Source organism: Odocoileus virginianus, chromosome 2, assembly GCF_023699985.2.
Source record: "Odocoileus virginianus isolate 20LAN1187 ecotype Illinois chromosome 2, Ovbor_1.2, whole genome shotgun sequence".
Lineage (NCBI taxonomy): Eukaryota > Metazoa > Chordata > Mammalia > Artiodactyla > Cervidae > Odocoileus > Odocoileus virginianus.
In genome coordinates this window covers 70573940-70596876 of record NC_069675.1, presented here as the reverse complement: position 1 = coordinate 70596876, position 22937 = coordinate 70573940, and the positions used below count along the sequence as shown (strand labels likewise).

General features: G+C 45.6%; 1 protein-coding gene across 4 annotated transcripts in view; it reads left to right on the top strand.

The window, feature by feature from the left end:
• EFR3B (EFR3 homolog B) overlaps positions 1-22937 on the top strand; it is a 95495-nt gene that overhangs the window by 47360 nt on the left and 25198 nt on the right. For all 4 annotated transcript variants that reach the window (XM_070450852.1, XM_020870442.2, XM_020870440.2 and 1 more), the window contains exons 4-5: positions 3085-3235; positions 16714-16835. In XM_070450852.1, coding sequence (XP_070306953.1) covers positions 3085-3235; positions 16714-16835 — 273 coding nt within the window. The remainder of the gene's footprint in view (positions 1-3084; positions 3236-16713; positions 16836-22937) is intronic.

The following is a 22937-nucleotide window of genomic DNA, read 5'->3' as shown; positions in this document are numbered from 1 at the left end:
ACAAATTCAATAATACTTCAAAAATGATCCACATCAAAAGAAAATAAAAATCTTCAAGAAAAAGAAGGGGCCTTAAACTTCATTACTTTTCAGTTTCACTTCTACCATAGTTTTCACTTTGCATCAAAATTTCCACTCCTGGTAAGTAGCCGATTCCACCCCCACCCCCCACCCCCACCCCAGCTAGCAAAGGACAGTTTTCCTTATCAGGATTTTCTGGGAATTTTTTACAGGAAAAGGAAAAGCAGCAATCTAAACTCTGGGGCTTGGGAGGTCTTCTAGTTTCTTCTTTTGCCAAACCCCACCCCATCCCTTCCTTTCCCTCATTTAAACTCTGTAAAATAATGGTGAAACCCTTCATATTGAAGGACACTGGGATGATTCATGTTATGTCTGACTCTTTGTGACTCCCATGGACCATAGCCTGCCAGGCTTTTCTGTCCATGGAATTTTTTAAGCAAAAATACTGGAGTGGGTTGCCATTTCCTTCGCCAGGGTATCTTCCCAACCCAGGAATTGAACCTGCATCTTTTGCATCTCCTGCATTGGCAGGCGGATTCTTTACCACTGTGTCACCTGGGATGCTCTGGGATGATTCATAGAAGAATAGAATTCCATGCTGCTGCCTGCTCCCATTTCCCACCTGCTGTGTTTCATTGCCAGAATGTGTCCTTGTTCCACTGCCAGCCCTTTGGAAGGGCCCCACCCAAGACTGCTCCCTCAACCCTGCAAGAGTCAGCCTGCTTCATGACCTACACAGTGGACCCAGAATGTGCCAGGCTTGGGTCTGCAAGATCTTAAGATTTTAATAACTTAAGACACTAGTATCTTAAGTTGTTTTCAATTTTTACTTACTTGTTTATTTTGGCATGGGTAGGATCTTAGTTCTCCCACCATGTATTGAACCTGCACCCACTGCGGTAAACTCTGGAGTCTTAACCACTGGGCTGCCAGGGAGGTCCTCAGAATAAATCTTTTAATTGGTCCCCTATTATACACACGGCCTATAAACCTGACTCTGGCAGCTTCTTGAAGAGAGGCCTTTTCCTACTTGCTTTGACTTACAGGCATCAGCCTGACTCCTCAGCACCCAGGTAGGTTTGGAGTTGTCCACTCTCTCTGTCTGGCCTGCATTTTGTTTGTATCAGGAAGTACTTTTCTGTTCCATGTGGTTCGGCTCTGCAGGTAGAGGGATCTCCGCCCTCTAATAGGCACGTGAGCCACACTCCTCATCCACGGAGTCTCAAGTGACTCCCCCCTCCTGCAGGATGGAGTCATGTTCAGCCCTTACTTCTCTTGCCTGTGAGTTGCTTTGGATTGCTCAGGATTCACTTTTATTTGTGCCCTCAGGTTGCTAAAGCACTCCTAAATCTGATTATCAGATACTTGTGTTATTTAGGTATAAAGAGACTTAAATATACTGGCTCCAGCAGTACAAGAAATCAACCCTGAACGTTCATTGGAAGGACTGATGCTGAAATTGAAACTCCAATACTTTGGCCACCTGATGCAAACAGCTGACTCAGAAAAGACCCTGATGCTAGGAAAGATTGAGGGCAGGAAAAGAAGGGAGTGACATAAGATGAGATGGTTGGATGGCATCATCAACTCGATGGACTTGAGTTTGAGCAAGCTCCGGGAGATGGTGAAGGACAGGGATGCCTGGCGTGCTGCAGTCCATGGGATTGCAAAGAATCAGACATGACAGAGCGACTGAAAAACAACCAGCAGTAAAGAAGTATTTTTTCTCTCTCTCAAGCAATAGTCCAGTCTGGGCCAGTGGGCTCTGCTCCACAAGGTCATCTGGCACTTTCACCTCTGGCCATCCAGTTGCTCCCACTCCACAAACAGCAGGAAGAGAGAAGAGAGGACTCAGAGGACAGGGCAAGCCTGTTTTTCAAGCAAGTGATGCTCAACACTGCTTGCATCCCTCCCCCTCATTTTAATGGCAATGTTTAAGTCATGTGGCCTCACCTAGCCACAGAAGAGGCTGGGAAATGTTCCTGGTGAACAGCCACAGTTCAGAGAAACTTCTAAATAACCAGTGAGAAGGGCAAAAATAGTTTCCAGGGGAGACATCTAGCATTCTGCCCCAAACACCTAACTCCTTAATGAAAACTATAACATTTTTAACCAGGTTAGTTTTGCTGAGGCTCGCTTATTAGAAGTTAAAAATAACCTTTTTCTGTGTATGTCTGCTTTGCTTTCTTTAGAATGCTTTGTAAGTGGGGGATGTATCTTTCCTGACATGCCTTACCTGACCATATGCTCATTATGTCACTATCGTGGAATAAATGTTGGGTTTGAGTTTAGGCATGCATCCCTAATTCTCAGTAGGAATTTGATTTGTGGCATTTTTCTTGGGATTTAAGAGAGGCATTGAAGAAGACAACAATTAGGGGTTGTTCTACAAAGGCTAGCCTGGAAAGGATTGGGTATTTTTACTTTTTCAATGTAATGTTTTTTTTTTTGGCCATGCCACGCTGCTTGTGGGAATCTTAGTTTCCTGACCAGGGATTGAATCTAGGCCCTCAGAAGTGAAAATGCAGAGTCCTAACCTCTGGACTGCTAGGGAATTCCCAGGACTGAGTATTTTTAGCACGGAGAAGAAAAGAACATGGTAAAAGAGATTGTTGTTACCAAGTGGTTAAAGGGCTGGCAGGTAGCAGAATGTTCAGTCCTGTTTTTTGCTGCTTCTGAAAGTAGAATTGTGAATAAAGGATAGAGGTTATTAGGGTTTGCTTGCTTTTCTTTCTGCTCAAATTTCCTCATGAAACAGTATACCTTGTCTGTCCTCATATTCTTCGTGTGTAAAGTAAGGGGCTCGATGAATTCATCTCTGGGCTCCTTTGCAGCTCTGCTTCATTCTGCTTCTCCGTGCTGGGCTGGATAGAGCAGCTGTCCAGACGTGGCAACCTGGGAAGAGCTGTATTAGCTGGATGCTGCCAGGTGGTCACTGCACTGCCATCGAGGTTGTCCCAGACATGTGATGCAGGTGACTGAGTGATGAGGCTGAGTACTTTGTGATGAGTACTGAGTACTCAGCATGAGGCTGAGTGATGGCAGTGGTGCTGCTTTCCCCAGATACGTGTGCATCGCCATGGAGGCGCTGGACCAACTGCTCATGGCCTGTCACTGCCAGAGCATCAACCTCTTCGTGGAGAGTTTCCTCAAGATGGTGGCCAAGCTGCTTGAGTCGGAGAAACCCAATCTGCAGATCCTCGGCACCAACTCGGTAAGGAGGTCCAAGGGGTCCTGGAGGGTGGGCATGGTGGAAAGAGTGGGGCAGAACCTCTGGGTCAGCTTTGTTATGATCCAACCCTATTTGTTTTCTGATTTTTAAAATGATTTTTCCCTTAAATAATTGTAGGTGGAGCCCCAATAGATATTAAAGTAGAAAGGGAGGTATTCCTTTGAGAGCAGGCGGTGCCCAGCACCCTCAAAGCTTGGCCCCTGACTCCATGGAGCATACTTTGAAAGCTGTCCATGTTGTGCTTCTTTCAAAGATAGAACAAACTGATGTTCACAGGACAGAGGCATCAGATAAGTGGAAAGATCACGGGGAAGCAGGAAGCAGGGCTTCTGGCTTGGTTCTGCCCTTTCCTAGCTGGGTAACCTCAAGCAGGTTATCTTTCATGAGCCTGGCTTTTCACTGATAACATGAGTGGATTGAGCTCAGTCCAAACTTTATAACATAACTTGTCCCTGAACAAGTGGCTGCTATCTGCTTCTGGTGTGTGGAGAGAAGAACTATCAGTTGTGTCAAGAATTCCCAACTTTGAAGGGATAGTTTGAGAGTTTGGAATGGACATGTACACACTGCTATGTTTAAAATAGGTGACCAAGAAGGACCTACTATATGGCACATGGAACTCTGCTCAATGTTATGTGGCAGCCTGGATGGGAGGGGAGTTTGGGAGAGAATGGATCCAGGTATACATATGGCTGTGCACCACCCTTATGGCAGAAAGTGAAGATGAACTAAAAAGCCTCTTGATGAAAGAGAAAGAGGAGAGTGAAAAAGTTGGCTTAAAGCTCAACATTCAGAAAACTAAGATCATGGCATCTAGTCCCATCACTTCATGGGAAATAGATGGGGAGACAGTGGAAACAGTGTCAGACTTTATTTTTCTAGGCTCCAAAATCACTGCAGATGGTGACTGCAGCCATGAAATTAAAAGACACTTACTCCTTGGAAGGAAAGTGATGACCAACCTAGACAGCATATTAAAAAGCAGAGACATTACTTTGTCAGCAAAGGTCCATCTAGTCAAGGCTATGGTTTTCCCAGTGATCATGTATGGATGTGAGAGTTGGACTATAAAGAAAGCTGAGCGCTGAAAAATTGATGCTTTTGAACTGTGGTGTTGGAGAAGATTCTTGAGAGTCCCTTGGACTGCAAGGAGATCCAACCAGTCCATCCTGAAGGAGATAAGTCCTGGGTGTTCGTTGGAAGGACTGATGCTAAAGCTGAAACTCCAGTACTTTGGCCACTTCATGCAAAGAGTTGACTCATCGGAAAAAGCCCTGATGCTGGGAGGGATCGGAGGCAGGAGGAGAAGGGGACGACAGAGGATGAGATGGTTGGATAACATCACCGACTTGATGGACATGGGTTTCAGTAAACTCCGGGAGTTGGTGATGGGCAGGGAGGCCTGACGTGCTGTGATTCATGGGGTCGCAGAGTTGGACACGACTGAGCGACTGAACTGAACTGAACTGATACGTATGGCTGAGTCCCTTCACTGTTCACCTGAAACTATCACAACACTGTTAATCAGCTATACCCTGATACAAAATAAAAAGTTTAAAACAACAACAACAAAAAGAACTCCCAACTTCCTAAGCATCTGTCCTACTTGAATATCTCAGTTGCTTTCTTCAATTTCTTGCTCTCTCTCTCAGTTCTTTCCCTTCAGGGAATACTTTCAGCTCTAGGCCTTCAAGCAGCTTGGTGTTGAAAGCCCTGACATGTAACTATTTTACAGATATCACCAGAAAAAAAAGGAAAGTTTAAGGTTTGCACTCTTAGCCTTCCCAACCTGACTTTTCTGAATTTTTATTACATAGGTCACAACTGCTTTCCTCTTCTAAAGTTGATTTAACCAGAAGATAGTCTTTCAACTCTTCTTTCAAAGACCAAAACTAACTACCTGTTCCCCTCTTTCCTCTCTCTGTGAACCAGCTGCCTTTGACAAATTACATATACAGTAGCAAGGGTAAAGTCTTTTGTCATGTTGCCCTGGCAACAGCTTCAGATACCATTTGACTTGCTCTGTTTAAGATAACTATAGTCTGGAAAAGAACATCTAAATGGAAGATAAACCAGTCATCAGTGTGTCCACAGGGCATCTCCTCAGGGGGAGATATAGAAGCAGGTGGCTGCCAGCCCCAGAGTTCCCTGCAGCACATCCTGGCCTCTGGTAGGCATTTTATTAGCAACAGCCTTGAAAATTCCAGGTCCTGCAAATTCCTGGATTCCTCATCACAGTGAATCACTGCATTAGCATGAGAGCAGTTGACTAATGATTGGTGTACTGCAGACAGTGGAGATTATATAAGGACAGGTGATTATAAATGAGTCAGATAATTGCAGTAGGTTCGGAGTTCAGCTTCAGAGGCAGCCTTTGCTAGCAGAAAGATGCTCCTTCCCTCTCTGCAAGCCTGAGACTTCTCTCTGTTTCTTCTTTCTTAATGGATATTTATCCAGCCTGTGCTTGACCACCCCAAGGGTTGAAGCTATGCTGAAATTTGTCACCAAAAAAATATGATTTTGCTAATACCATTCCTGAATATCATATGCAGTATAGTTTTTTTAATTTATTTGATCCCTTCAAGTCTTTAATGAGAATATCTGAACTTGAGGTGACATTGAGGGATCAGGAGTCAGGAGATGATGGAGCCAACTAAGCTCAACTATTTGCTTAGAGATTTACTTCTGCACACCTGCTTTATTGCCTGGTGGATCCAAATGTAAGTTCTGGCAACAGTGCAGTGATCATGTGCCCTGACTTTTGAGGTCACTCTAAGGATAAACTGAAAATATTAAATATGAAAATGCTGAGGTTATTTACATAAATGATCTAATATATGAAGCTAGTGTAAATTAAAAAATACTATGAAGGATCATGGATTTAAAGTTTGTACTTTCATCCCTACCTCACAGCATGTATAAAAGTTAACTCAAGGACTTCCCTGGTGGCCCAGTGGTGGGGGAGTCTGCCTTGCAATGAAGGAGATGTAGGTTCAATCCTGGGTCTGGGAAGATTCCAAATGCCCTCTGGTCACAACTAAGACCCAATGCAGCCAAATAAACAAATAAATTTTTTAAAAATTTAACTCAAAATAGATCAAAGACCTAAATATAAGAGTTAAACTTATAGAACTCTTAGAAGAAATATATGGGTGTATCTTTATGGCCTTGAATTTTGCAATGGATTCTTAGATATGATAGTAAAAACAAAAGCAACAAAAGAAAAAGTAAAGTTTGACTTCTTCAAAATTAAAAACTTTTGTGCCTCAAAGGACACTACAGAACAAAAGACAACTACAAAATGAGAGGAAATGTTTGTGATTCTCATATACAATAAGGGCTCAGTAACCAGAATATATGAAAAACTCTTACAACTCAACAACAAAAAGAAAACCCAATTTAAAATGGGCAAAGGACTTGAATAGACATTTCTCCAAAGAAGATATACAAATGTCCAGAAAGCACATGAATTGATGCTCAGCATCACTAATTATTACAGAAATGCAAGTCGGAAATCATAGAGAGATTACTTCTTCACACCCACTAGGTTGTTTATATATATTAAAATCCTATAAAATGACGTGTTGGTGAGGATGTGTAGAAATTGGAACCCTCGTACCTTGCTAGCAGAGATGTAAAACAGTGCAGACACTGTGGAAAACAGTTTAGTGGTTCCTCCAAAAATTAAACATATAGAATTACCATATGACTCAGCAATTCTCCCTAGATGTGTACCCAAGAGGACAGAAAACAGATACTCAAACAAATACTTGTATACCAACGTTTCTGGCCGCACTATTCATAGTAGCCAGAAGGTGGAAACAACCAGAAGGTCACATATTGTATTTCCATTTCGATGAGATACCAGAATAGGTGAATCCATAGAGACAGAAAGCAGATTAGTGTTTGCCAGGGGCTGGGGTGGGTGGGAGGACAGGAATAGAAAATGACTGATTGATGACCAAGATGTGGGTTTCCTTTTGTGGTTCTGCTTTAGTTGCAAAACATTGTGAACGGATTGAATGCTACTGAATTTTGCACTTTAAAAGGGTTCATTTTTTGTTCTGTGAATTTTACCCGAATTTTTAAAAATTGTGCTTTCATCTCAGATTGTGGCATACAGCCCTTTGTGTTTACACTGCACCCCAGCCTGAAGGCAAGCACACTCAGAGGCAGCACAGAAGCAAGTCCCTTGGGAGGGGAGGGAAGCTCTTGAAGCGTGTTGGGGTGATGTGGGACCTGGTAGTGGGGGGGCGGGTCTCTCCTTCCGGTAAAGCAGAAGGGCTGTGACTTGCCTGGAGGCTCTGTGAATGTGAAAGTCGCTCAGTCATGTCTGACTCTTTGCAACCCCATGGACTGTAGCCCACCAGGTTCCTCTGTCCATGGAATTCTCCAGGCAAGAAGACTAGAGTGGGTTGCCATTCCCTTCTTCAGCATATCTTCCCAATTCAGGGATTGAACCCGGGTCTCCTGCATTGCAGGCAGATTCTTTACCGTCTGAGCCACTAAGAAACCACCCTCACTGCTTCAGGACCTCATCTCTCAGACGCCTTCCCTCCCCTCTACCTGGGTCAGCTCCCTCTGGGGAGCCCTTTCTTGGCCTCCCCGCCAGACCCAGTAGGAACCAGGCTCCTTGTCTACCTGCTGCAGCCATGCTCTGCCTTCTGCACCCAAATGCCCCACTCAAAGAACCACCCTCAGAAAACCGCCTAATGTGAGGATTGGGGCATCTACAGAGGCATGCTTTAAATTTTGACTTGGGCTTTCAGGGCAGCTCCTTATCCATTTTTTGACCACTGCCTTCTCTCAACCACTAGAGACCTTCTGTTGTCTCCTCAAGCACCATCCTGAATCTGCTTCCTCAGTCTCAGAGGTGGCCTTGCCTTCTTCTGTCCACTGAGAAAACGGGGACTATCTGCTTAGGGTCCCTCAACTTTTATCCATCTTTTTCTTCTCCACAGGTTCCCTTTTCCTCAGGAATCTCCCTACATCCATTATTTTTCTCTCCATATCTCCACCCTTCCCCTTTTTCTGATTCCTTCTTTTAGTCTAAATATAAGTTCAAGTCTCTTCCAGTATAAAACGAAAGAAACAAAACAAGCAAGGGAAAGAAAACTAAAAAAATTTACATTCTGCATAACCACAAAGTACCTTTAGCTCACCTGACAAAACTAGCCATCATTCCCTGATTTTAAAAAATTATTTAATTCAAATTAAAATTTCCCTCATAGTCCCCACATTGTCTTGTATTACTGTCTTTCAAATCAGGATTCAGCATAGATCATGTGTTTATTTTGTTTTCTATGTCTCTTACGTCTCTTAACCTGTCCCAGCCCCTTTCCTGTCCCTCTTCATTTTTCATGGTATTGACCAGGTCATCACTTTGTAGAATGTCCCATGTTCTGGATTTGTCTGACTATCTCCTTGTGGTGTTCGTTTTGCTCTCTTGTCTCCTAGACTTCCCACAGATTAGAATTGGGTCTGAATGTTTGATTGGATGCAGTTAAATACTTTGGGGCATAATGTTTCATGGAGTGTGCTGGGCACTGAGCATCTAAAAGTAGCAGGAGTGTCTGGCAACCCACTTTTATGGATGCTAAGTGTCATCCCAAGTCAGGGTGGTTACAGCCAGCTCTCTCAATTGTAAAAGTTTTTTTTTGGGTTTTTTTGGTCTTTACACTTAGAAATCTGTGGAAACCATGCAAACAACCCATTCTTCACTCAACTTCCAGCTGATGTTTCTATCTCTGGTGGCATTTCTCCCTGTTGATTTGCACCTTTTTCATACTCCCTTGACTTCTGGCCCTGTCACCCCAGCTCTTCCCACCTGGCCCATCCTTCTTAGTTTCTATGGTTGGCTGAATAATGGTCCTCTACCTGTACCCACATCCTAATCACTGACACCCATGAATGTACCTTAGATGACAGAATGGACTTGGCAGGTTTGATCAAGTTAAGGATCAAAGGATCCTTAACTTAAGGATCTTGTGATAAGGAGATTCTCCATGTGCTCCCATCTTTCTAAGAGGGAGGCAGGAGGATCAGAGTCAGACAGCAGATCAGGAATAGAGAGAGAGAAATTTGAAGATGCTCCACTGCTGCCCATGAAGATGGTGGAAGGGGGCCATGAGCCAAAGAATGTGGGTGGCTTCTGGAAGCTAGAAAAGTCAAGGAAACAGATGCTCTCCTGGAAGCGTCCAGAAGGAATGAAACCCTGCAGACCCATTTGAGACTTTTTTTAAAATTTATGTTTATTTTTGGCTGTACTGGGTCTTCTTTGCTGCATGCGGGCTCTCTCTAGTTGCAGCAAGAGGAGGCTACTCTCTAGTTGCGGTGCTTGGGCTCCTCACTGTGTCGGCTTCCCTGGTTGCTGAGCACAGGCTCTAAGGCGCACTGGCCCAGTAGTCATTGCGCACTGGCATAGTTGCCCCGTGGCACATGGGATCTTCCTGGACCAGGGATCTAACCTTATCCCCTGCATTGCAAGGTGGATTCTTAAACACTGGACCACTAGGGAAGCCCCCATTTTAGACTTCTGACCTCCAGAACTGTAATAAGTAATAAAGTAATAAATTTGTGTTGCATTAGACCACTAAGTTGTGGTATTTATTACAACACTAAATTATTATGGCAACAATAGGAAACTAATACAGTTTCCTTCAGTGATTCTTTTCTTCCATGTCCCCCTGAGATGTCTGTGGTCTCCGAGGTTACTGCTCTATCCTCCTCTCTGTGTGCTCCCTCTGGACAATTTCATCAATTCTTGTGGTTTTAACTGTCACCTATAGACTAGAAATCCTCTTGTCTCCCACACCACGGTAGAAGTCAGCAGTGCTAAAAACCAGCAGGCTAGAAGTGGGTTCCATGAAGGGAGGTGGGGGCAGAACTGTGATGCCGGGGGAATAGCTCAGGTCATGGGGGTCAGCCCCAGCAAATGATGGGGGTTTCAGAGCACAGGCAGCCCAGGCTTCCCTGGGTCTGTACTTCCCGAGTGTAGGCCTTGGAGGCTGGCTAGTACATGGGGCTACTTGGGACCAGAGAGGTCACCTTTTCGGGCAGCAACACTGGGCTTTCCCAGGAGTTTTTGAAGCCACCATCAGTTTTGCAAAGAATCTTGAAGGAGGAAAGCTGTCCTATGGGTAGACAGGGGAGGGTGTCCTATGGCTTCCCAAGTGGTGCTAGTGGTAAAGAACCTGCCTGCCAGTTGAGGAGATGTAAGAGACACGAGTTCAATCCCTGGGTCGGGAAGATCCTCCTGGAGAAGGAAAGGGCCACCCACTCCAGTATTCTTGCCTGGAGAATCCCATGAGCAGAGGAGCCTGGTGGGGCAGTCCGTAGGGTCACAAGGAGTCAGACACGACTGAAGTGACTTAGCACACATGCACACAGGGGAGGGTGCCCCAGGTGGAGGGACTCACCTTGGCCGGCAGTCAGGCAATTTGCAGGCACCAACATGTCACAGTAGGACTGTTCCTTCGGCTTTAAGGAAAACTTCTCCCAGGAGTAGCTGTAAACAAAAGCAGATGGGAGAATGGGTAGTGGGTAGGGGATGTTAAAGTCAAACTGTGTGGTTCTACTGAGTATATACCCTGAGGAAACCATAATTGGAAAAGACCCATCTACCTCAATATTCAATGCAGCACTATTTACAATAGCTAGGACATGGAAGCAACCTAAATGTCCATTGAGAGATGAATGGATAAGGAAGTTGTGGTACACATACACAGTGGAATATTACTCAGCTATAAAAAGGAATGCATTTGAGTCAGTTCTAATGAGGGGGATGAACCTGGAGCCTATTATACGGAGTGAAGGAAGTCAGAAAGAGAAAGACAAATATTGCATATTAACACATATATGTATATATATATGGAATCTAGAAAGATAGTACTGATGATCCTGCTCGTGGGGCAGTAAAGGAAACACAGACATAAAGAACAGACTTTTGGACACAGTGGGAGAAGAAGAGTGTGGGATGATTTGAGAAAATAGCACTGAAACATACACATTACCATGTGTAAAATAGATAGCCAGTGGGAGTTTGCTATATGACGCAGGGAACCCAAAGCTGGTGCTCTCTGACAACCTAGAGGGGTGGGATGGAGCGGGGGAGGTCAGTAGGGGGTTCAAGAGGGATGGGACATATATATACCTATGGCCAATTCATACTGATGTATGGCTGAAACCATCACAATATTGTAAAGTAATTAGCCTCTAATTTAAAAAAAGAAAAGTGCGGTTTATGAGATCTTTTCCAGCTAGGGTTCATCTTAGAGCAACAAAACAACTTTCTTCTTATGAAGGTGAACAGAGTAAAAAGGCCTGCAGTCGTAGATCCACAGAGTTGGGGTTTCTCTATGCCCAGTATTTCAAACCATGGTTCTGTTGTTGACAGCAGGAAATTGTGTGGCTCAGAATAGCCAACTACGGAAGAGAGAAGGCTGGCTTGTGCTTGGAGAGACTTGGCTAGCGCTGAAGTAAGGCCGACCAGCAGCTCAGCTTCCATTTTCCAGACCCAGGGAGGGCTGGTTTTGCAATGTCAATATTTGGAGCTTGCTTTCTCTCTATTGACCCAATCCCTTAGTAACTCTCAGTTTTCATACAACTGTGGCTCTTTCCTGCCTATGCCAGAGGGTGGGTGAGCAACTCCTGCAAGCATAGCACCCTTTGTTGTGTATGAAGAGCTGAAACTTTGATTAGCTCTTTGAAAGGGTGGCTCTAGTGGTGCCTATGACCTTTAAAGTGTCACATCTTCACAGTCTCCAGTTTGTTGCTATGTAGACCTTCTTCATCATGGCAATGTCTTTAAAAAATAAAACAAACCCTACTTTATTATTTCACAATCTTATGCATTAGACAAGCAGCATTTTAACGAAAGCCATTCTTAAGGTATGAACTAGCGGTGATCGGCATGAAATAGACAGGAAGTTCCTACTGTTTCAGGCATTTAACAACATTAGAGGGTCACATAAGTACAGAGGCCCAGTGGAAACTCATGGAGTACTGACAGCAAGCCCGAAATCCACTGTGGGAAAAATGGGGTGGCAACTGTTAACAGTGATGGACTGGTCATACAAGTCTATGAGGCAGCTGCTCTTGCTAGCCCCATTGTACGGATGGGACAGCTGAGGCACAGAGAGCCTCAGATCAGCCTCCTAGTAGTCTGGCTTCAAACCTATTCTCATAATCATGACACTGTTCTGCCTCTAATAGGAGAAATGGAGGCTCTGCTTTAAAGCCCAGAGTCTCAGCCCCTGTCTCAGCCAGCTTTGGGCATGTTCCCCAGGTGGACTTCTACAGTGAGTGTGGCCCCATGACCAGGGCCCTCCGATTTGATCCTCTGAACCACGATTACCAAAGTTTCCATTTTGGCCTCCTCTCATCAGTCCTGGAGGACTCAGGAGCAGCTTAAGGTGGGCTCTCTTGGAGCAGCACCCATGGGGATACTCAGGCCAGCATTCCCTGACCAGGTCATCTCTGTTGTCCAACTTTCAGACTCAGGGAAGGGAAGCTCCTCCTATCAAGCTACCAAACCAAAGGTTCCCAAGGATGCTCAGAGATCCTGGTACCAAAAAGTGGCTGTTTTATTAGCCCTGATGCCACTCATAATGTAATAAATGGGGCTCACACCCTCTGGATGGCATCAAGTACAGTCTCGTCCCCAGATCTTGTAACAGAGCAAGAATCTTGGAGAGCGAGGCAATGGTATAATCTGCCTAAGCCGGGAGGCTGTAGCCTCCTGGGCAATTCTAGGCCTCAGAGACAGAGAATTTGCTCCTTGGAAGAAAAGCTATAACAAATCTAAACAGTTTATTAAAAAGCAGAGACATTACTTTGCCGACAAAGGTCCATATAGTCAAAGTTTTCCCAGTAGTCATGTACAGATGTGAGAGTTGGACCATAAAGAAAGCTGAGCACCGAAGAATTGATGCTTTCAAACTGTGATGCTGGAGAAGACTCTTGAGAGTCGCTTGGACTGTAAGGAGATTCAACCAGTCCATCCTAAAGGAAATCAACCCTGAATATTCATTGGAAGGACTGATGCTGAAGCTGAAGCTCCAGTACTTTGGCTACCTGATGCGAAGACTGACTCATTAGAAAAGACTGTGATGCTGGGAAAGATTGAGGGCATGAGGAGAAGGGGGCGACAGAGGATGAGATGGTTGGATGGCATCACTGACTCAGTGGACATGAGTTCGAGCAAGCTCCAGGAGATGGTGAAGGACAGGGAAGCCTGGTGTGCTGCAGTCCACAGGATTGCAAAGAGTCAGACACGACTGAGCAACTGAACAACAACAGAGGTCCCCACCTGGGCTTCCCAGGTGGTGCTAGTGGTAAAGAACCCACCTGCCAATGCAGGAGACATAAGAAATGCGAATTCGATACCTGGGTCGGGAGGATCCTCTGGAGAAGGTAATGACAACCTGCTCCAGTATTCTTGCCTGGAGAATCCCCATGGACAGAGGAGCCTGGCGAGCTACAGTCCATGGGTTCACAGAGTCAGACACGACTGAAGTGACTTAGTTTACACAAGGTCCTCTCCAGCGGTGTCTTCATCTTCTGCCCATTACCCCTGACAACTGCCCCCATCCCCAAAGCAATGCTCCTGGGTCATTTGGTCTGAGGCGCTAGAGGAAGCCAGAATCAAGAGCAAAGCCAGAGAGCTCTGCTGGGGAGACCTGCAGTGAGGCCTCTGTGTTGATACCCAGGTTTTTCCTGCAGGACCCTGGGCAATTATGTAACGTTTGTGGGTCTTGGTCTCTTTGTCTTCAAAGTGAGAATAATAATCTCTCTAAATTAGAGTCATTTCATGAAATGAAATAGCTGATGCATATAAAATGCTTAGGGTAGTACCTGATACGTGTATGTTCTAAACATCATTGCTATTAGCCCATCAACTCCCACACCAGTGACCATGAAGTCTGGTTATTCATTCTCCTAATATATATTTGGGTCTACACAGTCAATATATATTTAGGACTAGGTCTTTTTTTTTTTTTTTAGTTATTATTATGTTTTAAAATTTTGGCTGTGCTGGATCTTTATTGTGCTGCTCAGGGTTTTCCTATTGCAGAGCTCTGGCTCTGAAGTGCATAGGCTCAATAGTTGCCCGCAGGTGGGCTAGTTGCTCCAGGGCACATGGGATCTTAGTTCCCCGACCAGGGATCGAACCAGTGCCCCCTGCACTGGAAGCCAAATTCTTAACCACTGGACCACCAGGGAAGTCTCAGGGGCCAAGTCTTTCTTTAACAATTTCTCCTTCTTTATTACTGGTCTCTTTTCTTCTTCAGTCTTGTTTTAATTGTTTTGAAATGCACATACTCTTGCATACTCAGTCGTACCTTAAACTGCCTTTTCATATTTGAAGTAGAGAGAGTATCAATAAAAGAAAACTATAATGAATGAAGACTGGGCTGCTCATTCCTCACATGGGAAGACCAAGACATAGAGAAGTCAAATATCTCACTCAGAGGTCCTCCTACCAGTTAGAGGCAGATCTATAGTTAGAACCACATAGCTGCATGACTTCTCTCACCTGATGGACCAAGCCAGGCTTCTGATTCCAGCAGGGAAGCCTGGGACCATCTCGGTGGTGGTTAAGAGCAACCATGAACCCGTATTTAGCTCCAACCTCTGTATCAACTCTGGTAGCTCAGCTGGCAAAGAATCCGCCTGCAACGCAGGAGAAAGAAAGAAAGAAAATGAAGTCGCTCAGTCATGTCCAACTCTTTGCAACCCCGTGGACTGAAGCCTACCAGACTCCTCCATCCATGGGATTCTCCTGGCAAGAATACTGGAGTGGGTTACCATTTCCTTCTCCAAGGGATCTTCCCAACCCAGGGATCGAACCCAGGTCTCCCGCATTACAGGCAGACACTTTACCCTCTAAGCCACCAGGACCCTGTTTCAATTCCTGGGTCAGGAAGATCCACTGGAGAAGAGATAGGCTACCCACTCCAGCATTCTTGGGCTTCCCTGGTAGCTCAGCTGGTAAAGAATCCGCCCGCAATGCCAGAGACCTGGGTTCCATACCTGGGTTGGGAAGATCCCCTGGAGAAGGAAACAGCTACCCACTCCAGTATTCTGACCTGGAGAATTTCATGGACTATACAGTCACAAAGAGTCAGACATAACTGAGTGACTTTCCCTCACTTGGTATCAGCCTGACTTTGTGTTCTAGCCTGCAGGGTTTAGGAAGATCACATAGCCAAACAACAGCTTTATCGTTGTTTCTGGAACTCCCAAACTTATGTCTAATTGATGATCTTGTGATCACATGGATTACCACTACACTTCTTCTGCATTGCCACATCAATAAATCAAACAATGTCATTTGGATTTATTGCTAATAGCAGAATTATCACTTCCAAATACATATGTACATTTTAGATGTATTTTTGAAGGAAAGACTTCCTTATTTGCTTTGCATGTTGAGATCTATGAGTCAGCAGAAAATAAATGTGTATTTATTATTGCAAGAACAAAACACTATAATAATTAAAAATGCTTGTGGGTTGCTAATTTTCATCTGAAAAAAAGTTATTAGCAACTTTTAAGTATTTAAATGGGGAAAACAGGTTGATGATACTGAATATTGTGAGAGTGTACTAACTAGATAATTTTAGTAATAACAGTATGTCCTTTTTGAACCAACAAAGGTTTGTAAAAATTGAATAATAGTACAAGGCAGAATAATGGAGAATATAGTCTAAATCAAATCTGTTTAGAGTTGTTTGTGGTACTAAGCAAAATAAGCTGTAAGAATTATATTTCATTTTGGGTAATTTAACTCCACTCAGTCTGTGACTCTCGCTTCCCTGCGGGGCTCAGTAGAAATCAAGTCCCTATTCAGAACTGCAAATTCGCAGCACAGTGATGGCAGAAGGGATCTAGCAGCTGAGAATGCTGAGCAAGACTTAATGAACTGAAATGGTACACCTTCAACATGTACTCAAAATTTTCACAATAAAATGTAGTTACGGTTTCCAATCAAAGTTCAGATTTGCCCTGGTTTCCCAGAATGCCTTCTAGGGTGGTGCTCTGTGCTTTAGGATTGACTTTTGCTCAACTGCAGCATTGCTCCGTGAAGCCACGAAGCCTGTGTGTTTGGGGCAGCTCTGGATGTTAATGGGAACAGGAGTTTACGTGACGGAGCTCCCCGTTTCTCTTCCATTCTCTGCTCACCTAGCAGGGACGGGCCAGGGATTCCTGTCTCATGTAGACAAGAAAGGGAAGCAGAATTTGGTACTCAGATCTCCAGAATCTGGTTCTCAAATCTCACAGTGTGCTCTGGGAAGCATACTAGAGCTGGATCCAGGGGTTTGTGTGTTTCCTCAGATGTGTTATCCTGTGGCTTTCCTATGGCAAAGGGTCTGGGGACACGAAGTGCCAGAGCCCAAAGGTGGGGGGCATGGCGGGTCACCTTCCTGTCTTTTCTCCCTCTCCCCCCCCACACACAGTTTGTGAAGTTCGCCAACATCGAGGAGGACACCCCGTCCTACCATCGGAGCTACGATTTCTTTGTGTCTCGCTTCAGTGAGATGTGCCACTCCAGCCACGAGGACTTGGAGATCAAGACTAAGTGAGTATAAGGCAGGAGCATCAGTGGGTCCCCAGAGCTCCCAGCCTGTACTGCGTGTCTAATTTTACCACATTTACCACAGCTCTGGTGTTGTTGGCAGGGAAAAGTTTCCCAGCAGGACTTAGGCGAGTGCGTGGGCAGAGTTGTGCTCCCAATACGTGATTTCTAAAGGAATAGCCTCAAGGGGCAGAAAACAGAGTCAGGTGTAAGGTCATGGTCCTCTGAGCCCAATCTGAGAGCCAGTCACACACACACACACACACACACACACACACCCATACCCATGCTCTCTTTTGTTCAGAAGTGCATGCACTTACACACCCCAGAAATATTCCCACTTACCACTCTCCATCAAAACAGTGTGTTAGTGTTATTCGCTCAGTAGTGTCTGACTCTTTGCAACCCTATGGATTGTAACCTGCCAGCCTTCTCTGTCCATTGGATTCTCCAGGCAAGAATACTGGAGTGGATTGCCATTCCTTTCTCCAGGGGATCTTCCTGACCCAGGGACTGAACCTGAGTCTCCTGCAATGCAGGTGGATTCTTTACTGTCTGAGCCAGCAGGGAAGCCCACAAATGTACACCCAAAAATAAAAAGCCAAAATCCTCGCATTGGTCGATCCCTGCTGCCCTCCTGACTTCATCTCATCCCCTCTCCCACTGCACATTCCCCTTCAGCCACACAGGCTTCCCTGCTGCCTGGAAACACACCAGGGACATTCCTGCCACAGGGCCTTTGCACTGTCTGTTCTTCTGCCTGAAATGCTTCTTGTGTGGATCTGTACAGCTCACTCCTTCACCTCTTCCAGGCCTTGCTCAAATATCCCCTTGTCAACAACGCCTTCCCCTGAAAATTCCCACATGCTCCATCCCTTTCTCCCTCATGCTGCTCTATTTTTATTTCCCCTTCAAACATGTCTCATCATTTGCATATGTCTCTCATTCATTGTCTATCTCTGCCCACTACAATGTCAGCTCTGTGAGGGCAGGAATCAGTTTCGTTCACTGAAGCATGCCAAGTGCCTGGAGAGCAGCAGGCACTCAAGAAATACTTGTTGAGTAAGTGAGTGAAGGAATAAGTGCTTCCCAGATGAACATCTTAAATGACAGAGCACACTTTTACACACACACATGCACACACACTCATACAAAAATACTTCACTCACAGAAATAGACTCGTTGACATAGAAATTAAACCCCTCAAATAACATCACAGAGAAATTCACACAAATATAGGCTGACACAGATAGACAAATCACGACACAGCATCAGGCCGATGAAGCAGTACATTGGTGTTTTGTGCTAAGCATCGTCCTTGGAGCTGAAAGGTGCAAAGGATGAAAAGTAAACCCCTGCCTGTGAAGAGTACGTTATCAACTCTGGGAGGTGATGGGAAACCAAGGAAAAGGAGGAGGGAGGAAGGAGAAGGGCTGAGCCATTCACCTGACAAAGCTTCAGGAGCCGGAGGAGGCAGGGGCTGGAAGGCTGAGGCTGGGTGGCCAGCACGCCCGCAGGAGACCAGTTCTCCATGGCTTTTTTCCGGAACTCAGCTGCTGGCTCCTTCCTGCATCACGTCAGCACCCCAAGGGACTCGGGAGTGCCACGTGATGTGTGATGGCAGGGTCAGGGAGCCCCGTGTGCCCTTAACGACTGCTTGCAAACCATGGCTGATCGTCTGGGTTGGAGGAACCCCAGGATGCAAACCCCTCCATCCCCCGGGCTGCCAGTTCCCAAAGCTTCTGAGCCTCAGGACTGCTCTGGGGCAGGGCCCGTGTGACTGGCTGGCAGTACCCCGGCTCCCCAGTCTCCCCTCTCTGGAACCAGCCAGGGGCTCCCTGGGTGCTGCTGCAGTGCCTCTGTGAGGCCAGTGGGGGTCAGGGGGAGGAAGGAGCCCCCTGTCTCCCCAGTGCTGGTTCCCGCAGCAGCCAGCTCACTCCAGGTGGCTGTGAAGAGGCACAAGGGGATGGAGCAGGTGGGGTGTGTCCAGAAGCAGGCGATGAGGAAGAGCCAGGGCGGTAACCAGGTGTGACTGTAAGGGATGCTGATCACCCAGGCAGAGCCCTGCTTTGGGGAAGGGAGGGGAGGGGACACTTCTCGTGCCGCTTTACACGCACTCACACGCATACACCATCACACAATACACAATTGCATACACAACCACACACATACATACAATGACATCCACACACACACAGTCACGTTCACTACACAAACCCACGTGTCACGTTGTGTTAGTCACCCAGTCGTGTAGGACTCTTTGCAACCCCATGGACTGTAGCTCTCCAGGCTCCTCTGTCCATGGAATTCTCCAGGCAAGAATACTGAGGTGGGTTTCCATGCCCATCTCCGGGGGATCTTCCCGACCCAGGGACTGAACCTGGGTCTCCTGCATGGCAGGCAGATTCTTTACTGTCTGAGCCACCAGGGAAACCCACACGCAATCACACATCCATACCCCTACAACCGTGCACATATACACAATCCACAGTAGGAGGGGAGCAGGCGCAGTCACACCATGTCCTGACATGGACAGCGAATGAACATTGGGAGAAGGGTGCTGAGGTTTGCTCCTGACAGCTGGGTAGTGCCCTCAGCACCCACAGCCTGGCACCTGCCACCCATGGAAGGGAGGCTGAGGGGTGAAAAGCGATTCTCTCTTCCTCTTGTCTCCCATCCATAACCTCCCTGCATCCTTTCTCCAGGAGCTCTCCCCTGGTCCTTCGCAGCCTTTGCAGAGCCCAGAGCTCCCTTCTAAGAACTATCCTTGGGTCTCGTAAATAGGGGTGTGGGGGGTGTGTGTGTGTGTGTGTGTGTTGTAAATCCCTTGGGTTCACACTCTCTAGGCCCCCTGCATGCAGGCAGACCTCCACTGAGCCCATTACAAGGAGCAGTAAGAAGCTGCTTCTTCAGGCCCAGTCAGTCAGCGCTGGGTGTCATGGAATGAAATGTGTTCATATGTGGAAGGGATTCTAGGGAAATTGAAAGAGTGAATAAAAATTAATTCATAGTCATGAAGAGCGAAACCCTGAATAGGAAATTTTCCACCCCCCGGGCCTGGTTTCCCTTCCAGCCAGACTCTCTTGGGTGGGACAGGAGTCCAGCATGTCTGGGATTTATTTCTGGACTGCACGACGGAGAACCTTTCACCTGAAGCCAACAATAGTTAACAGAACTGTATTCCAGTTAATTTTTTCTCCAATCTGAAAAGCCTCGGCTCAGGGTGCTGACTGGGGCTCAGGATGGGAGTAGCTGTTTGCCCAGGGAATCTGTGTCCATTGCCAGCAGTCTAACTGGTCCTGGGCCAGGGCATCTTGGTGCATTAGGCAAACCCCACTGCCCATTTATGTTCTCTGGGTTAAAAGCTCAGCCTAGCACCCTGGTGCGCATGCACTCAGCCTCTCAGCTGTGTCCGACTCTTTGCAACCCCATGGACTGTAGCTCTCCAGGCTCCTCTGTCTGTGGGATTCTCCAGGCAAGAATACTGGGGTGGGTAGCCATTCCCTTCTCCAGGGATCTTCCGGACCCAGGGATTGAACCTTGGCAACAGCACTTAAAACTGAAGTTGAAGTTACAAATTGCAACTAAATGTTCAGAAGAACTGCTCAACTCCAATAAGGGGTATAGGAGTTGAAATGGCTACAAGATGTGAGGATTTTTCTGAGCTACAAAATTAGAGCGGTTGTTTAAAATGAGATCCCCAGTGCTGAGGCAGAAACAGAGAGGACGTCCTAGCCATCTCCTGCAGCTTGTGTGATGGGGGTGGGGGAGGAATCTGGCAAAATTGGGAGCCTTTTATTTCTTATCGTTCGATTCAGTAATTCCATTCACGGCAATGATTTGGAATGTAGTAAAGTCGGACTTGGCTTAGCAACTCCAACTGTGCAACTCAACAACAACAAAGCATTTTATAAAAGGATGTCCACTGTAGCATTATTACAGAAGCAAATTTAGAAACAACCAATGACCAATAGGAGACTAGTTTAGAAAGTTCTTATAACAGTGTATCAAGTAACCATTCAACGTGTTTGTGAGTTAATGATATAGGAAAATGCTTGTAATAGAATGCTATGGGTGAAAAAAACCAATACAAATTAGATATGCAGCAAGTTCTTTATTCTGTTAGCTATTATACACAGAAGAAAAGCAGGACACCAAAATGCCAATGATAATTATCTTTAAGTGGTGATGGCAGGGGATAAATCATCTTTGCACTTTTCTATAATTAGCATGTTTTATGTTATCATCAGAAAAAGTTTTGGTTAAAAAAAGGAACCTCAGGATGAAATAAACAGCCAGGAAAGAGGCCCCCCCCCCCCCCCCCGCAGGGCTGTCCTGTCACCTGGGTCAGCACAGTGGATACTCAGTTCAGTGCATTTCAGTCACTCAGTCGTGTCCAACTCTTTGCCACCCCATGGACTGCAGCACACCAGGCTTCCCTGTTCATCACCACCTCCCGGAACTTGCTCAAACTCATGTCCATTGAGTCAGTGATGCCATCCAACCATCTATCCTCTGTCATCCCCTTCTCCTCCTGCCTTCAATCTTTCCCAGCATCAGGGTCTTTTCCAGTGAGTCAGTTCTTCACATCAGGTGACCGAAGTATTGGAGTTTCAGCTTTAGCATCAGTCCTTCCAGTGAATATTGAGGACTGATATCCTTTAGGATTGATCAGTTTGAGCTCCTTGCAGTCCAAGGGACTTTCAAGAGTCTCCTCCAACACCACAATTCAAAAGCATCAATTCTTCAGCTCTCGGCTTTCTTTATAGTTCAACTCTCACATACATGACTACTGGGAAAACCATAGCTTTGACTAGATGGACCTTTGTCAGCAAAGTAATGTCTCTGCTTTTTAATATGTTGTCTAGGTTGGTCATAGCTTTTCTTCCAAGGAGCAAGTGTCTTTTAATTCCATGACTTCAGTCACCATCTGCAGTGATTTTGGAGCCCAAAAAATAGTCTCTGTTTCCATTGTTTCCTCCTCTATTTGCCATGAAGGGATGGGACTGGAAACCATGATCTTAGTCTTCTGAATGTTGAGTTTTAAGCCAACTTTTTCACTCTTCTCTTTCACTTTCATCAAGAGGCTCTTTAGTTCTTTTTTGCTTTCTGCCATAAGGGTAGTGTCATCTGCATATCTGAGGTTATTGATATTTCTCCCAACAATCTTGATCCAGCTAGTGCTTCATCCAGTCAGCATTTCGCATGATATACCCTGAATATAAGTTAAATAAGCAGGGTGACAACATACAGCCTTGACGTACTCCTTTCCCAATTTGGAACCAGTCCATTGTTCCATGTCCGGTTCTAACTGTTGTTTCTTGACCTGCATACAGATTTCTCAGGAGGCAGGTAAGGTGGTCTGGTATTCCCATCTCTTTCAGAATTTTCCACCATTTGTTGTGATCCACACAGTCAAAGGCTTTGGCATAGTCAATAAAGCAGAAGTAGATGTTTTTCTGGAACTCTCTTGCTTTTTCGATGATCCAGCGGATGTTGGCAGTTTGATCTCTGGTTCCTCTGCCTTTTCTAAATCCAGCTTGAACACCTGGAAGTTCACGGTTCATGTATTGTTGAAGCCTAGCTTGGGAGAATTTTGAGCATTACTTTGCTAGTGTGATATGAGTGCAATTGTGTGGTAGTTTGAACATTTTTTGGCATTACCCTTCTTTGGAATGGGAATGAAAACAGACCTTTTCCAGTCCTGTGGCCACTGCTATTTTCCAAATTTGCTGCATGTTGAGTGCAGCACTTTCACAGCATCATCTTTTAGGATTTGAAATAGCTCAACTGAAATTCCATCACCTCCACTATCTTTGTTCGTAGTGATGTTTCCTAAGGCCCACTTGACTTCACATTCCAGGATGTCTGGCTCTAGGTGGGTGATCACACCTGTGTGGTTATCTGGGTCATGAAGATCTTTTTTGTATAGTTCTTCTATGTATTATTGCCACTTCTTCTTAATACTGCCCTGCTTCATTTTGTACTCCAAGGCCAAATTTGCCTATGACTCCAGGTATCTCTTGATTTCCTACTTTTGCATTCTAGTCCCCTATAATGAAAAGGACATCTTTTTTTGTGTTAGTTCTAGTCTTGTAGGTCTTC